The 17,540-nt window shown below is 61.1% G+C and overlaps 1 protein-coding gene across 1 annotated transcript in view; it reads right to left on the reverse strand.

Moving 5' to 3' along the window:
- Positions 1 to 4,055: 4,055 nt before the first annotated feature.
- LRRC27 (leucine rich repeat containing 27) overlaps positions 4,056 to 17,540 on the reverse strand; it is a 31,732-nt gene continuing 18,247 nt past the window's right edge. The window contains 8 exon segments of the mRNA XM_032882194.1: positions 4,056 to 4,335; positions 4,337 to 4,371; positions 9,378 to 9,459; positions 9,461 to 9,609; positions 9,611 to 9,691; positions 9,693 to 9,735; positions 11,088 to 11,206; positions 16,793 to 16,889. Coding sequence (XP_032738085.1) covers positions 4,056 to 4,335; positions 4,337 to 4,371; positions 9,378 to 9,459; positions 9,461 to 9,609; positions 9,611 to 9,691; positions 9,693 to 9,735; positions 11,088 to 11,206; positions 16,793 to 16,889 — 886 coding nt within the window.

The raw sequence follows: 17,540 nt of genomic DNA on the forward strand, positions 1-17,540 counted from the left end.
GGGTGAGAGGCTTCACGGGGAGGCTTCTGGGATCTCAACATGACCACCCGCTCAGGGTCAGCAACCCCCCCCAATCCCCGTCACTGTGGGGGCCCCCACAGGGAGCCTCTGCACCCACAGACCTGGGCAGCCTCCCCATTCCAGAGCTGGGCAAGGCTGACTTGGGGGCAGAAATGCCAGGCCACCCGTGCTGGCACCAGGAGGGGGACTAGCCAGAGGCTGCCTACCTGCTCCACACAGGTGCCAAGCATGCCCCAAATGCCTTCTGGGCCCTGGGGACGCCACCGGGGACCAGCTTGTTGGAGTTTGAGTCAGCTCCAGGACTGCTGGGGACATTCCAGGTGTGAGCATGTCCCCGTGGGCCCAGGGGGCTCCGTGTGGACAGGAGGGAGGCCTCTGGAAGAGGTGCCCTGAGGGGATGCCTGGGTGAGCAGGCAGCCACCAGGGGAGAAGGGGCCCCGCGGGGCAGCCTGGGGAGAGGTGCCGGGCGCTGGCCTGCACAGAAGGGCACCGTATTGTGGGGAGGTGGGTTCTTCTGGGGTCACTCCCAGGCAGTGGCAGGAGGAGCAGTCTGGGCTGGAGCCTGCTGGGACAGTGCGTGTATGCGGGGGCAGGGAGGGGCCCAGAGAGGGCGTGGAGGGCGTGCGGACCCACGCTGCACAGCTGAGTCAGGGAGCACAGGAGTCTTCTCCCAGCCTCGCCCCCCTGGGCTGTGTGCTCTGTACTTTCTAAGCGGAGTTGGAAGCCACTTTCAGAAACCCATTCTGCACAAGGCAGAACAAAGGGCTCTGCAGGCAGGACTTTGATTTGGAATTTAAAGGGTGACAGTTTGGGGGTCCCGCGCCCTGCAGACCATCCCTCCCAGCCCAGCCAACTCACCTGCTCCCGACCACAGAGCCTCTGATGAAGACAGATATCCTTAGAAGGGGGTGAATCAGCTCTGTGGGCCTGCGTGCCGACCCCATGTGCTGATTCCTTCCTGACCCAGGTCTCTCCCCTCTAAGTGTCCCTTCAAAGACGCAGGTTCTAGGCAGACCGGCCCCAGGCAGCAGGGACTGAGGGCGGCTGGCCCACTGTGAGCTGTCTAGCAGGGCCATGGGAGAGCTATAGAGTGACCCCCGGCTAAGGGAAAACAGGGCTGCGGCCACCTCCCTCAGTCCCTGGACTTTGTTCCTAAAGCCTCTGCTTTCTGCCCCACGCACTGGGGCCTCCCCCAGGCCTGCCCAGTGCCAAGCCCTTGGCCTGGCCTGCCCAGAGCCCCAGCAGAATCCTGACGGCCGGGGCGCCCCCCCTTGCCACGTCTTCTCACCAATGACCACCACATGACCCGCAGTGAGAGGCCCACAGAAATTCAGCTTGCCTGAGGCCCCAGGAGGCTTCCTGGGGCCTCATTCTCCTGACACCCGTTACCCTCCTCAGACACGTTCTGTGCTGTGGTCCTCGGCAGGCCCCCCACCAGAAAGTGGGGCGTCTGTCGGCTAGAACATCTGCTCTTCCCCACGGAACTCGTTGTCAGTCACCTCCGAGTTACAGCTCTCAGAGCTCAGAGGTGTCCTCACAGCCCACCTCGCTGAAGGCTCCATCATGCCTCCTGCTCTCAGCCCCCAGGCCTCCCGAGGTCCCCTCCAGGACAGGTACCCCCTCGCCCACGCCCAGAAGGTCAGTGGGGTACGCAGTATCGCAGGGAGAGGCCTGTGCTGGTCCTTTGGAGCCAAGTCCAGGGGACAGCATTCCCGGGCACACACCCAACCTTCCTGCGGTGACTGCGGAAAACCTCTGGCCAGCCCTGGAGGTCCCGTCCCAGCATGCCCACCCCCAAGTCTGCACTGCACTCCATAGAGCAACCAGCGATGCCGTCCCACTGGGAGGACGAGGATGGGGCCCCGCTGGGAGCACGGGGATTCGGGCCCCACGGGGAGGATAGGATGGGCCCCACCGGGAGCACGGAGATGGGCATGGCAGGCCTCCACCTCCAGCGTTCCACATCAGGGAGAAGTGGAGGTTACGGTCTCATGCTGGGAGGTAGGGGCTGTTTTCCCAGTGAGTTCTGCTTCCCATGATCCTCTGGCTCCCCAGGGACATGGCCAGCTGTTCTCAGCCCCATAACGTGCCTTTCTGTGTACTGGGAAACATGCAGCCCCAAGCCCTGAGACCGTCCCGGCGTTCTGCCCTGCGGGAATGGTGCAAAGAGCCAGCCTCGGTCTGGACACCCGAGAGGACAGACACCAGGAGCCACAGTGGCCCGTGCACCCCACGGACGCCCCGACCCAGTCCAGCAGCACCGCCAGCCCCTGCTGACATGGCACGACCTCCGTTAGACCCGGCGTGGGGGCCCCACCCTGACCCGCACACCACAGAGAGCCTAGGTCTGGTCCTGCTCCTCTCAGCAGGCCAGCCGTCCCCCCACCCTGATGACCACCTGTGGTTACCTGAAAGTACCTCTGCCCACGAGGCCTGGGGCCACGTCTTGGCCAGACTGTCACACTGTGGGCTTCTGAGACGCGGATGCGGGGGCAGGAGCATTTCTCCTGGGCTGGCGGGTGGCCACGTGGGGGATAGCGAAGGGCGCCTGCTCCCGACAGCATGGGTGGCTGGTGGGAAGAGAGGGGGCCACAGCCGTGGGCCAGGCATGACCCTCCCGAGGCCCCGGCCTCTGAGGAAGCCTAGGACGTCACGATGCAGGTGCCTGGTCAAGGTGGGCGGGCAGACGCCCCCGACGTCAGCCTGTGGGGTGGCCCTGCCCCGGCCCTGGGGACAGGCAGTTGCCCTCCTTGGTGTGTGCCCCGGGAGAGCCCAGCCTCTGTTCTGCCCGCTGAGCCCCAGAACTAACCCGAGGCGCCACCTGCAGGAGAACTGGGGCCACGGCCCCGAGGCCTGCGGGGTATGTGTGCGGGCCGTGGCTCTGCTCCGGGAGCAGGCCCGGGGTGGGGACAACTGGCCACGGCCCCCATCATCCCACCTCCCGGCACAATCTCTGCTCCCTGCCCGGGGCCTCCTGGCCCTTCCTTCAGCTCTTCCTTCCTCGCCGCTCCCAGGGCTGCTGGGCAGAGGAGGGGTCCTAGGACACACCGTCCAGGCCGTCAGGCACAGGAACTAGGGAAGGGGAGACACGAACACGCAGCAGGGGGGGCACGAGGATGTCGGTCAGGGGCCAGGAAGGGCTCCCCTGCCCCAGGCCAAGTCTACAAGGCCCCTGCCAGGAGCAGGGCCAAGCTAGGACGGGTCTCTAGTGTGACCCGTACCGGCCCAAGTTCCTGCAGCGTCGCAAGGCATGGTCGGTCATCTCTGCCTGCTGGCCGCGAGGGCAGACGTCATCCCAACAGCCCGTTCTTAGGAGGAGGGAGAAGGAAACCGCTGGCTAAGCCAGGGGAGGCTAAGAATGAGGGGTGAGGAGTGTCCCCGCGAAGGCAGCCTCTGCCCCAGGCTCCCTCCCCTCTAGGCCCATCCACCGGCCTCCCCTGGAGCTTGGGGGTGGGGCAAGCTCTGGAGGCTGTGTGGGGTCCCCGGGTAAGAGACCAGCTGGTGCTGGTCCCCTCAAGGGCAGCGGCACGGGAACAGCACACCAGGGTCTGGTGGGGGTCACTGGACCCAAGGCCTGGTCTAACCACCTCCCTCCCACCCAGAGGGCAAGAAGCTGAGAAGTCAAATGAAGGACATTTTCAAGGTTAAGGCCTGGAATTTATTTAACGCCCAACCAGCCGGCCCTGCAGAGAGGAAGCCAGGCTGGGCCTGCCAGGCCTGGGTGAGGAGGGCTGCGAGGGCGGGGCAGAGATGCGCCAGCAGGAAGGGGAGTCCATGGGAGAGGAGCAGTGCAGGGGCGGGGGGTGGGGGGCAGGCAGGGCGCTCTCGGACTTCCAACCGCCCCCCCCACCGAAACGCAGGAGTCAGCGGACACAAGGTCACATGGGTGACCGGGGTGGCAGGGGTGCGGGGAACAGGGGCTGACACGCAAACACGCCACCGCCCGATCGGCAGAGACAGGGGCCCGGGAGGGAAGACCGCATGGCCGCTTCCCAGACTCTCTCCTTTAATCCAGCTTAAACCCTGCACGGCCTTCAAAGAGCCGCAGACGAGGCCGTGAGAGGCAGCCCCGGTGGCGTCGGACCCCCCGGACACACGTGGAAGGGGCCCCGGAGGGCTCTGGGGCGGCTCAACCAGCTTCTCGGGACTGAAGGTTCCGGCACAAGCGTCCGCGCTCCGCAGTGTCTGTCGGTGTCCTCGGACTCAGACCACTTCAGGTCACACCACGTACCGCAAGGCCGGGAGGCGGGCGGCCGGAGTGGCCGGTGTCCGGCGAGAGCGCCCAGCCCCGGGCTTCGCGTCCAAGTCGGCCCAGCTCACGCGCCTCGCGTCGTCCGGCAGCTCTCTAGCCTTTTGGGAGAAAGGGAGGAGTGAGAGCGGGCGGGCTGCGGGGCCTGCGCGAAGGCGGGGCTGCGGTCCAGACGCACGGACCAGCGCACAGGCCAGCAGCACTCTGGCCCCGGGGCCGGAGCCCGCCTTCCCCGCGGGCCCTACTCGTCCTGGGCTGCTGAGCAGTGGGGCCAGCTGAGCAGGCCCTCTGTCCCTCGGCGGACAGCGGTCTCCTCTTCTGTCAGCCGTGAGCTGCTCCTCCCGGGGTTCCCATCAGGGCCCTGCCTGGCAGCTGTCGGAGTAAACGCCCGGCGAGGGAGGGATAGGGGTGCTCCTGCTCGCACGGCCAGGGTCGGCCCGTCCCTGCCCACGATCCCCCTCCCGAGACTCACGCCTGACCCGGGAGGGCAGGGCTGCAACTGCCCCCTCGTCCCACAGAAACAGCCACAGGACCAGGGGTCCCTGACCGCGGAGGGAGATCCCACGTTCCTCGCCAGTCTGCTGGGCCCTTGGGGGGGGACGGAGTGGCCAGCATCAAGGAGCAGGTCTTTCCTGCCTCTGCCCTGAGAGACGCTGGCCAGTGGGAACCTGTGTTGGCGGCACTGTGCCTGTCCCATCCCCCAAGGAGGGGCCTGTCCTCCGTGTTCCCCCGTGTTCCTCTGTTTGGCCTCCCTGGGGTGTGACCTGGACCCCGCCTGCAGCCCAGGCACCGGAGGTCCCTGCGTATAGAGCCGTCACAACGGGAGGTGACGGGAACATTCAGGTAATGTCACAAAGACTAGGAGAGCTCTCCACCTGCCCACTGTGGCACGTGGGATTCGGGGCGCCAGCCCTGCACGGCCCCAAATCCGCGGGTAACTCTTCATTCCCCCAAACTTCACGAAGAGCCCACTACTGGCCAGAGCCACGGTCCACGAGTACGTGCTGTGTGTGCCGTGTGGGTTCTCCCAGGAAAGATGACCCTTGCTGCGCCGTCCCAGAGATGACATGCCCCGGTGAGGGTGCACTGGGGTTGCCCCCTGGGCGACTGTAGTTGCTGCCCAGCCAGCAAGTGTCCACTGCAGACAGCTTTTTCCCCGTAGAAATCTGTGTTCTCTGTGGGTTAAGAACTGCTCCTTCGAAAGGCTTCCCTTGTCTTCGACACACTTGTCCCGGGGTCCTCAATGTCCTCTGCCCTTGGCCGGGTGCTCAGCCTCCTCTGCCTGCCCAGGAGATGTCCTGCAGGCTCCTCGCCACACTCCGGCCTGGTGACCTGCACGGTGGGCCGCCTCGGGGCTCCCGGGCGCTCTCCTGGTCAGCGGCTTTTGTTCTGGAGCATCTCCTCTTTCCCGCTCTGCTGCCTTGTTTGGAGAAACGCGGCCTGCGGCGGCTTCCCAAGGAAAGCTGCGTGGAAAGTGCTGTGTCTGCGACCCCGCCCGCGAATGCCCCGTCCTCTGCGGGCCCCTGGCCTGGTACCTGGAGCACAGCACTCCCCCGTCCCCAGGGGGAGGAGTCCACTCCTGTTCCTCTCTCCCGGCCCTTCCCTGCGCCCTACTCCCTCCCAGCAATCTCAGGTCTCAGTTCCAAATCAGACTGCTCAGAAAAGAGGCTTCATTCCTGCAGAGCCGTCTTCACGGCCCACCAGCTGGGACATCGGTCACGATCCAGGAACTGACAGGGTGTGTCATCCTCTGGGGTCTGCAGTGCCCGCCAGGGCTCACTCTTGTGTTGTACAGTGACAGGTGTCCGTCACTGCGCGGTCGCAGTGGCTCCGCTGCCCTGAGCGCCCTGCTCCTCCCTCCCGGCAACCGCCGGTCCTCCTCCGTCTGCAGAGTTGTGCCTTTTCCAGAACGTCATACAGCTGTCACCTTCTCAGCTTGGCTCTCTCACCTGGTAACGTGCATTTGCAGTTCCCTCAGGTCTTTCTATGGCATGGTAGCTCATTCCTTTTTAACACCAGATGATACTCCGTGGGACCCGTAGACAGAGTGTCTCGACTGTTCCTGGTGACAGAGTGAAGCCACTGCAGACATCCGTGAGCAGCTTTAGCGGGGACCGAAGTTTTCAGCTCTTCCAGGTAACTGCCAAGGAGCACAACTGAGTCTCAAGGTAAGAGTACATTTGATTCTGTAACAAATTACCAAACTGTTGTCCCAAGTGCTGGCACCGTCCCGCATCCCCACCAGCGGTGACCGAGAGCTCCTGCAGCTCATACCCTCACCGGCCTCTGGCGGGTCAGTGACTAGGGTTAGAGCCGTCCGCATGCCTGCCAGTGCTATCTCTTCATTTTAACATGCAGTCCCCTAATCACGTACACTAGCGGCATCTTTTCCAGTGCTTCACGCCTCTGCATCTTTTTTGGGGAGGCGTCTACTCAGACCGGATGCTTGAACTCTGTTGTTTGTTTTCTTTCTACAGTCTGGGTAGCAGCCCTTTATCTGGTGGTGTGTTTTGCAAGTATTTTCTCCAAGTTTCTGGCTTGTCTTATTCTTTTCACAACATCTTTCATAGAGAAAACATTTTATATTTTAAAAGAAGTCAAGTTATCAATTTTTTGTGCAAAACCTTTGGTGTTGTTCTATGTAAAAACTCCCTGCCAACCCGAGGTCACCTGCCCTTTCTCCTGTTGTATTTCCCAGTGTTGCCGTTTCACGTCTTACATTTCGGTCTGTGATGCACTTTGGGTCAGCTTCCGTGAAGGTGCGCGGTCTGGCTCTCGACTCCTCATCTCGCACGTGTCCCAGCACCATCTGCTGAAGACGCCGTCTTCTCTCCACTGTGCCGCCTTCGCTCCTCTGTCCAACGTCAGTCTCTGCACTCACTGGGTCTGTTTCTCTGATGCACTGGCCCGTCTGTCTACTTTTTCACCAACGCCACACCGTCCTGACTACCGCACTTCGCAGGGAGCCTTGAGGCCGGGTAACGCCAGTCTCCGAACTTGTGCTTCCCCTTCAGCGTCCGTGTGATTCTGAGCCCGAGTGTCCTCTCCATCCACACGTCAGCATCGGGTTGTCGATAGCCGCAGCACAGCTTGCTGGGATCTTGATTGGGACGGTTTGAATCTCTGGTCTCCCCATCCATGAACATGGGATTCCTCTCCACTCACTTGGTTCTTTGATTTTGGCATCAGAGTTTTGTTTTCTCAGATGGATCCTGACATATTTTGTTAGATTTGTATCTAGCACCAGGTGCTAATGTAAATGTTCTTAAATTTAAATCCCACTCAGTTGCGGATGTACTGGTAAACAATTGGTTATTATAGATTAACCTTGGACCCCGCAATGTTGCCATGACCACTTCTCAGTTGCAGGAATTTTTTGTCAATTCTTTTGGGTTTTCTACATAGACAATGATGTAATTTGAAAACAAAAACAGTTTTAGCTCTTGCTTCTTAATGTGTGTATCGTTTACCTTTCTTGTCTTGTTGCAAAGCTAGGACTTCCCATATGATACTGGGGAGAGATGTTCAGAAGCGACGTCCCTGCCTTGTTTCTGACCTTCAGGGGAAAGGGTGGTTTCTAGTTTCTCACCACGAAGGATGACGTTCACTGTAGCTGTACGTTCCTTATTAAATCGAGGAAGTTCCACTCGTTTCCTAGTTTGCTAAAAGCTGTTATCACAGATAGGTGTTGGTTTTGTCAAATGTTTCTTTCTGCATCCACTGACATGATCATGTTATTTTTCTTCTTTAACGTTACATAAATTCACCTTCAAACGCTGAATCACCCTTGCACACCTGGGATAAACTGCACTTGGTCATGGTGTCTAATTCTTGTTATATGTTGTTAAGTTTCATTTGCTAATTTTTTTGAGGATTTTTGCATCAACATTCAGGAGAGAACTGTAGTTCTCCTCTTATGTGACACCTTTGTTCTGTTATCAGGGAAATGCTGGCTTCATGGAATGAATTATGACTTTTTTCCTTCTGTCTGTATTTTCTGGAAGAGATTATAGAGAGCAGGTATAATTTCTTCCTTAAATGTTTGATAGAATTCACCAGTGATCCCAGTGGAAAATTATTACTGATTCAATTTCTTTAATGGCTAGCCATCCGTTCAGATCATCTCTTCCTTCTTGTGTGGGCTCTGGCAGGTGGTGTCTTTCCGGGAACTGGTCCATTTCATGTTAAGTTATCAGGCTTGTGAGCACAGAGCTGTTCCTACCACCAAACAGACTTTCGCTCCACAATGTGAAGCTTGAGACACAGACGTTTAGAAGCCGTAGGTTGGGTTCGGGGTATTTAAGGAGGAGGTTACAGCTGTAGACAATGGATCTGGAGAGAATAAAGCTGACCCGAGGGCAGGAACAGTTCTCTGGGCTGGGCAGGAAAAGATTCTGAGAGGAGGGGAGAGTCTGATGGGGGATCCCCATGGCATGGCCCAGGCCCTCTGCCTGCTCTCCCTCTTCCCCTGTCCCACCCCAGGCCCACGGAGACAGAGGACAATGGAGCCCTCCGATGGGCTCTGCGGGCAGCTTCGGTGCGGAGCCGCTGCATCCGCGGTGAGACTCACAGGCCAGAGTGCAGCAAGGGCATGGACGCATCTGGGTCAGCCCACACAGACTCTCTGAGTCGGTCACTCTAGCGAGGGAGCATCTGGGTAGGTAACTGCATCGTTCAGGGCAGGAAGCTGCCATCACTCTCATGACCCCGACCGCTCCTGCACACACAGCAGGCACCTACCAGGACCTGCGGACGGATGCACATGGCCAGCGGCTGCGTGAGAAGAGGCCAGCCTCCACACCACACCAACACTGGCGAGGCCGCGGCCTGGATGCAGCCTCTCACGGCCCTGCCAGGCTCTGCTGGGCAAGAGGCGTCAGTGAGGACCCCACAGGCGCGTCCCTATCGTCCCCACTGATCACGTGGTGGCACAACGCATCTGTGGGCTCAGTTACTACGGAAACACTCCCCTGTCCTCTAACCGGGATCCCGGGCACGCGGTAAACGGTCCCATGCTCGGAGAGAACACGTGCTCTGAAAAGGTGTGACACGTTCCCAGATTCTTCCCAGAAGAGTTTACTTTTACACACAGGCGACAAATACTCACAACCTCCCAATCCCGTGTGGCCGGCCCGATTTCCTCGAGGGGCTCCATCCCCTGAAACCATCCTCTGCCCTCGTGTGCTTTGAGTCTGCTGTTTTGGGTTTTCTTCCGGACACTCCTCTTGGAGGGCGCTGGGGACACGAAGGGTGAGGGAGAGAACTTTACACGTCGCGTCAAGTCTCAGCAACTCCTCTGCCAACACGGGGGAGAACATGTTGCTTTTCCCTCCAGGCCACACTGTGGTCCCGGGGCTCAGGAGCGGTCACGACGCGTGACGACGCAGTGACGGTGCGGCCACGAGAGGCCACGAGAGGCCACGAGAGGCTACCTGCTCCCCCTCCAGGCAGCGGCTCGGACAGGCCTAGGTGTTTAGAAGTGGCGAGAACACACACTATGTTGTCAACTTCAAGTCTAGGTAAGAAATGACACATTCAGGACAGAAAGCCACACGCAGGGGAAGGTCTCCGTTTTCATAGGAAACACAGAGTTGTAGCAGATCCTTAAACAGGACGTATTAGACCAGGATTTTAGACACACTTGCTCTGCCAACATCGGGGATTTGGATAACACGTATTCTTGTCTTTAAATACAAGGACGCTGAGAGGGCAGAGCATTCCGGAAGGGCGTGTGGGAGGGGTGGCGGTGCCCGGCGTGCACCCTCGCTGTGGAGCCCGCACTGAGTCTGCTGGGAATGCAACCAGCTCCCCCTGGCCGGGTCCCTCCCTGAAGGTCCGGCCCCACCCCTGCAGCAGGGTCTGTGCTGGCTTGGCAAGCTCCTCCCAGCAGCCCCCCAACCCTGCCCCACGTGTCCACGCCGCTGACCCTGACTACAGGGTGGTCGGAGGCGGGGGCCTTCTGACAGCGACACTCATGAGCTCTGAGGGGACATGTGCTGTCCGTGTTCCTCTAAATCATTCCACATGGCTGGAGGTTCATCCCATGTGCCGACCGGCAAGACTGTCCCCAAGTGTTCTAGGCACGAAGGAGGCATAACTCCCCAGTAAGGACAGCCCTTCGCAGTTCACGTGTCACAGGCCTCTCGCATCACACCTAGTCTGCAGCGCCCTGGAACACACAGCGGTGGGCGGTGACAGCACATGCAGGCCAGGCGGTCAGGCCGGTCCCCTGGCAGGCCCCCCCACACCCACAGCTCACTTCCACTTGGGCTTTTGGCGCCCAGAGTGGGGCTGGTGCAGGACAGACGGGAGCAGCTGGAGAAGCACGAGGGGCCCAGGAGATAGTGCGGAAGCCCCAGGGTCTCCCAGCAGTGTCCCCGGCTGCCCGTGGCTCCCCAGCGGGCCTGGGGGGTGGTGCTGGGTGCAGAGCGGTGGAATCACAGCTCAGTGCCTCGTGTGCAGAGGCAAGAAGCGAGCGGTTCCTTGGCCAAATGCACACGCGCACACAGATTTGGCTCGGGTAGGTCACCATGCCAACAGCGCCTCGCAGCAGCTGGAGACGGGTGAGGGGCTCAGCGGGCATTCCCGGGGGCCAGACACTAGGTCGGCATCGGGGCTGAGCGAGCACGCCGCCGAAGCGTGAACACAGGTGACGACAGAGATGCAGGCCCCCCAGCAGCTGTCCCTGTGGGGGAGCGTAGGGACCGCCCCCACTCCCCGGAGCAGGCAGGGGGCCGGGCCCTCGGGAGCTGCCCATGAGCACTGCACGGGGAGGGGGGGCGGGGGCGTCTGCGTAACTTGGACCCTGGGTACCAACCTCTTGTCTTTACTTGCTTTTGACGACTTCTCTTTGCTTGACCTCATTTTTCCAGATGCATTTGCTGGCATTTTCTCATTATCTATCAAATCCACGGCAAAGGGAATCTTTGAGCCCACCTGGGAAAACATCAGACGTCTTCAGGAATCTGCGGGAGCACTGCCGTCCACACAGAGCCAGGCGCCCGGCCGTGCCCATCCTTCCTCCACTGGCCGCGGTCTCGAGGAAGCCACGCGCCACCCACTCCTGCCCCAGGTTGGCCAGACGCGGGCCGTGGGAGAGCAAGGTGGCAGGCGCGGGGATGCCAGGAGGGCCAGGAAGTGAATCCCTGCCCGAAGTTCAGTCACGTGCATGAAGGCCCCAAGTCTCCCCCGCGGACGCAGCTCTGTTCTCGGCTGCTGAGTTTCAAGTGAGTGCAAGCGCTCGCCCACTGCTGAGAGGTGGACAGAAGGGAAGTCGCGTCCTTGCAGAGCCCGTGTCATGAGTTCGCGGCTCTTAGATCAATGACATCATGCACCCACACAAATAAATGTTGAAGACCCAAGAGCAGTGCTTCAGTGTTGGCTTTTTGGGACACAGCGCACGATGATTCCAAGTGAGAACTGCAGCGTCCACGGGACACAGGTGGAGAGGAGGGAGAGATCTCGAAGACTCCCCCACTCCCGGGGGGTGAAGTCTGAGAGCAAGACTGATCTCTCCCCAGCACAGGGGCATAGACCTGTGTGTGTGTGTGTGTGTGTGTGTGTGTGCGCCCGCATGCATGCACCTGTGTGTATACCTGTGTGTGCACGTACCCGTGTGCGCTCCTGTGCGCGCACCCCTGCCTGCGTAGCTCTGTGCGTACCTGACTGTGCCTGTGTGCTCACCTGTGCCCAGGGATCCATGTGCGCATGCACCTGAGTGCAGCTGTGTGCACACCTGTGCCTGGGGATCTGTGTGTGCGCGTGTACCTGCGTGTGCACCTGCGTGTTTGTGCTTCTGTCTGTGTGCCTGCCTCTGAGGAGGCATGCCCCTTTGGCTGTCAGAAAGTTGGGCAGGGGAAGGGCAGGGCAAGTGCAGGGGTGTGGAGAAGGGCAGGGTGAGCTCTGGCCTTACTGGGGCCGCCTCCAGTAGGCATCTAAGTGGGATCAGTGTAGCGCTTACCCAGACCGTGCCCGCAGCAGTCTCACGAGCGCGGCACCTCTAAGTGGATTACGGGCACCTGGTCTGTCTGGTCGTCACATGCCTGACCCTTAGAAGATGCTTAACCCCCCTGGGGCGGGGGGGCAGAGTGAGAGGAGAGCCGGAGCTGACCCACTTTCACATAATGAGGACTTTCCAAAATGTTACTCCAACAGGAAGAAAAGAACAAACGTAAATTCACTAAGTGCTTTTCGAAGTCTGACACACAACTTCATTTTGTTTAGCATAAAAGTACATTACTCGGAAAGAAGCCCCAGCCATGTTTTACTCTCTGTAAAGCCTGGAAAAAGACTTTCCAGATCCCCAGCCCTCTGCCGAGAGCAAGGACTAGGGGCCGGGTGGGAAACAAGGTGGCTGGGTGGTGCCCTGTCCGTCCCCTTCCCTGCAGGCCCTCAGCCCTTCTGTGGGGTGGGAGGACGACGACACACGAGGACGGCACAGAGCCTGATGTAGCCATAGCCATGTCTTGGGGAGGACTCGCAGGGCTGGCTCTCACTGGGAGGCGATCACCTGGTAGAGGACAGTGCAATCCACAGGCGTGTGTCTCTGTGCGCGGATGCCTGAGCCGGCCGAGCCTCCGTCCTGCTTGCCACCATCAGCTTTCCCCTTCTGGGGACTGCCCCTTGCCCACTTTTCTACCAGATTCTTTAATTTAAAAGTCTATTTGTGGTCACTCTTCATAGATAACTTTTGTCTCAACGCATGTTACAAATATGCTCCTCTATCTTTTGACTTTATGGTATTTCAGTCCATCTAGAAGTATCATTTTAATGAACCTAAAATTTTCCATCGTCAGTCCCAGAACTTCTGTATTTCTGATTTACAAAAACTTCATGTCGTTCCAGGTCGTACAAACACTCCTCAGTTTCCAGGCTAGAAAAAGCAACAGTGATTGTGTTCAGTATCTCCACGTGGCTCCCAGGTCTGCAGCACGGGGTGACCATCTCGCAGAGCATCACGGGAGTCATATCTCCAACGAGTTAACCTGCAAGAAGTTAGCTCCAGTGATGCCCCCTGTGGGCACACACCCCCAAGGGCTGAGCGCAGGGACTCCAACAGGTGTCTGCACCCCCGTATTCACAGCAGCCATAGGGGGCAGGGACCCGAGCGCCCAGAATGAAAGGATGGGGTGTCGAGTGTCCCGCAGCCTTGAGAGGAGGGACAGGCTGGCACCTTGGGGACGCCCAACCTGAGCAGAACAAAAACAGCTGCTTCTCGCTGGGCCCAACAACGAGGTGGTCGGGGGAGAGTCCAGGAGAGGGGCTAGTGGGGGCAGAGAGCACGTCTCCCTCCAGGAGCTGGGGGCACCAAGGGAGGGCCTGGGCAGTGAGGTGCCCTGCAGAATGCTGCCCGGCCTGGACCCCGGCCTTGGGTCTCAGGGGAAGCTGGTGGAAGGAAGGGGTCTGTGTGCCACAGCAAAGTGCCTGGGAGGCTAGGAGCAGCAGACGTGGGCCCACAGAGGGGGCAGCAGGCAGAAGTCCCTGTTCCGCTGGTGGAGGACACAACCAGGGCAAGTGTGGGCGGTACCGGCCCTTCTGGTGGCCTCTCTCTTCTCAAGGTCACCTGCTAAGTGAATGGTAAAGTCCAGAGGAGCAGTCGGGCTTGGCAAGGTCGGGGTAAGAAGGGGTGCGTGAGAGGGCGAGGGGGAGGCCAGAATGCTCCCAACCCACAGCTAGCAGGGCCCCCACCGCCAGCAGAGCTGGGGAGCGCTGGGCAGGGCTGAGAAGGGACAGCTGGGCACGTGCAGAGTCCTATTTCCAGGCAGGACCTGGGTGACAATGGGGTGCGGGCACTGGGCTGGGAGCGGAGCCAGCGGTCTTGGGGCTCAGGGAGGGCAGGGCAGGAGCTAAGACTGGTCCAGCGGCACTTGGCAGCACTGGGCACGGACCGGCTGGTGGTCTGAAAGCATTTATCTCCTAGTGGCTCTTGGCAGTGGTCCTGTGTTGTGGTCGTGCTGAGTCCTGGTCCCTGAAGGACACACACTAAGCGTCTGCAGGGGCAACGACAGGACGCGTGGGTCTCTCTCAGCTGCGGCGTACAGGGAGAGGGTCTGCAGAACCCCACGAGGCACCTGGCCCTTGCGTCACCCTCCTCTGTCCCACGTGCTTGGAAATTCCCATCAAGGCGGTCAAGTGTGTTGTAGCCTTGGCAAGGCGAGGGCCTCCCGTGCGAGCAAGGACGCGGCGGGGCGGCGGCCCCTTGGGCAGGTGCGGTCAGCTCGGACGAGAGCATGACCTGTGCTGAGGCCAGCGGCTGGGCGCTTTCTCCGGGCTCGGTGCCCACAGCTCCCGGAACCCTTACCTCCATGCCCACCGTAGGCTGGCTTCCAGCTCGCGGGGTAACATCTCCAGCCAGCAGCCCACAGCCCAGCTCCATCCTGACACCGGCCCCGGAGGGTGGCACAGGCCCCCCAGGAGCAGGGCTCGGTCCCTCAAGCCGGGCTGCCCCCCGTGCTGCCGGCTGACCACCGGCCAAGCAGGGCTCCCACCACCGCACAGAGTGAAGAACTCGCCAGAGTGGCTCGTGGAACTTGGACACACCTGCTCATGCGCACTGCCCGTCCCAGAGGCCCTGAGGAACAGCTTCCGGAAGCGCCACACAGAGCGAGGCCCTGGGACAGGCGTGGAGGCGCAGCCCCACTCCGGTGACCAGTCGCGGGGCCAGGCCACTAGGGCCCCACCCTGAGACCCCCGCGTGCAGAGACTCAGCTGTGCTCCCCGGGTCTCATTATGAATAAGAAGACATGCCAGCAGCCCTGGTGCCACGGGGTGTCACAGCCTTGTGGGGACAAGGAACACACGTGTCCTCGTCAGGCCACAGCATACGCTCTCACAGACCAGCGTGAGTTTCCGCTGTCTCCACCTGGGCTGTTTTAACTGGTAGGAACTCGGAGAAACGCCAGTCGGTAGGTACCAGGCCAACTCGTCCTTCCCGGCAGCCGTAGGGGTAACCCGTAACTGGGGTGCTTAGGGCCACCCCCCCGCTTTCCCAAGTGTCCAACTTTTTGTAAAAACGAAGCTCTGAAGATGTTCTTTAGAGTGTCTGCCTGTGCAAGTCTGTTCTGAAGATGATGAAACACAAGTTCTGAATGTTTATGGGACGGAGGGGACAGGACGCGGACCCCAAAGACCCCGCGACAGCAGCAGGCGTGTGCGCCGGGCAGGAGCAGAGGGCAGCCCGCCCCAGCGCGGGGACGAGGTGAAGGATGGGAAGTGTGGCCTCCTTCGAAGTTGCTTTGGCTTTGCCGTCGCTCTAACAGTTTCCGGAGACGACGGGTTTGGGTCCAGGACGAGTCTGAGAACCAAAGGCTCTGCTGTCTCCCGGGAGAGGTCTCCCGCGCACGAGTGCAGGTAATGGAGCGCACGCGGATTCTGTGGGAAAGGCCGCAGTCCCAGCCCCGCCTGGCACTCTGAGGACCTGGGACCCAGGCTACGCAGGCAGGATCCAGGACCCCGACCACACCGGCTTCGGAAACGTGCGTGTCCTCCCGTTACCCTGCTTGCGGGCCAAACCATTGCTTTGCTTAAACTGACAAAGGCCACGGGCAAGGCGAGGCGGCGTCACTCAGCACAGACATTCCTGGCAGGAAGGTGCGAGCTGGGGCGCCTGCGGCAGACCAGAGCCCGCCTGGAGGACAGTGGGAGGAAGGGCGCGGGGATGCCTCTGCACACCGCCCAGTGTCCCCCAACAATGGGCAGCCGCTAAGGGGACGCAGACCCGCAAACGGGAAACAGGTGGATGGACACCATGAGCCCCAGTGCATCCCAGAGAGAAAGGACGGCCCCTCTGTGGTATTCTCGGTGAGACACGATGCCTCCGCCCAGTTGTAGAAATCACCCGACGACACAGCTGGTCTATGTGCCCGGAAGGGCAAGGCGGGCGGACACGGGGCCAGGGCAGGCTGTCCCAGCAAACCCGGCGGCCCTCCCATGGACGGCGGTCTGTGTGGGAGTGAGAGCTGGGGCGGGGGTGGCTACGTGGACAACACTTTGCCGTCCGCCACAGCGACCTCCACCCAGAGGACGACAGCACAGACATGGGGCAGTCGCGAGCAGGTGCCGCCTCCTACAGGACAGGGTTGAAGCCACCCTGGGGACTCACGGGGGAGGGAGCTAGCTGGGTGCCCCAGCTGCCTGCGTTCAGACCCGTGGGGGTCTGGGCAGACACGGGGGGACACGCGCACTCAGGGGAGTGTGCCCCCTACGACCTGGGAGCTGGCGTGCAGGCACAGAGGGGACGGCCGTGCAGCCCCCCACCCTGACCCCCAGGCTGCCCCAGCCTAGGACCCCCAAAAGGACACTGTGGTGTGCCTCAGCCTTAGGGTGGGGGTACTTGTCCCCTCCCCTCCACTGGCCAGAGACCCGACTCCTCACACGGGAAGGACACAGTCCGGTCAGAGGGCCGGCAGGAGGTGGCCGGGCTGCAGGGGGTCTGCTTGTTCTCTGGCCTCGGGCTCCGTCTGCATAGCAGGGACCACCATGCCCCAGGGCTGGATAGGACCCCTCCCCCCCAGCCCCCCGTACCAGACTCCGCCACAGAGGCAGGGGCTCGCTCGGCGCCTCCTCCGCCGTCCTCCTGGTCTGGGCGTGCTCCCGCAACTCCCGCAGCACTCGCTCGTCTCTGGGGCAGGGGGATACGCGGCACCTTAGCAGCATAGCCCGAAACAGCCCCAGCAGAGCTCTGCCCCAAACCCGTTCCTGTCCCTCCACCCAGACACATGGGAGGAGCTCGTCTGCTCCTGTCCTGAGGCTTTGTGCAAGGGGACAAGCAGGAACCCCAGCCCCTGCCAGCAGCAGTATCAGGACCCTGCTCCCAGAGAACAGGCCGGGTTCTGGCTACCAGCTCGGTGTCAAAGGCCTTCATGGTCCCCTCCCTGCCCCTGCACCATCACCCCCCTGCCCCCCTGCACGGCGACGCCCCCCGCACCGTCACCCCCCTGCCCCCGCACCGGGCCCTCCCGGCAACAGCACCCCTGCCTTACTGCCCGCAGCACAGAGGTGAGGCTGAGCAGCAGACGTTTGCGACATTTCTGAACTGAACGTAAAAGCCAAGCCCTGGCTCGGCTGTGGAGGCTGCTCTGGGGACAGGACGGGGTCCCAGTAAGTCCTCGCTGGTCCCGGGCTTCACCCACAGCACACTCGGGCGTCCCCTGCCTTCCTCTCCTGCAAGCACGCTGCTGTGCCCTCCCAGGGATTCCTGAGCCCCTGCCTCAGCCAAGCCGAGCTCTCCGCTGCTCCACATCCACGGCCGCACCCCTTGCTGTGCCCCTGG

This window comes from Lontra canadensis, unplaced genomic scaffold (genome assembly GCF_010015895.1).
Source record: "Lontra canadensis isolate GAN:19392208 unplaced genomic scaffold, GSC_riverotter_1.0 scaffold79, whole genome shotgun sequence".
Classification (NCBI taxonomy): Eukaryota; Metazoa; Chordata; class Mammalia; order Carnivora; family Mustelidae; genus Lontra; species Lontra canadensis.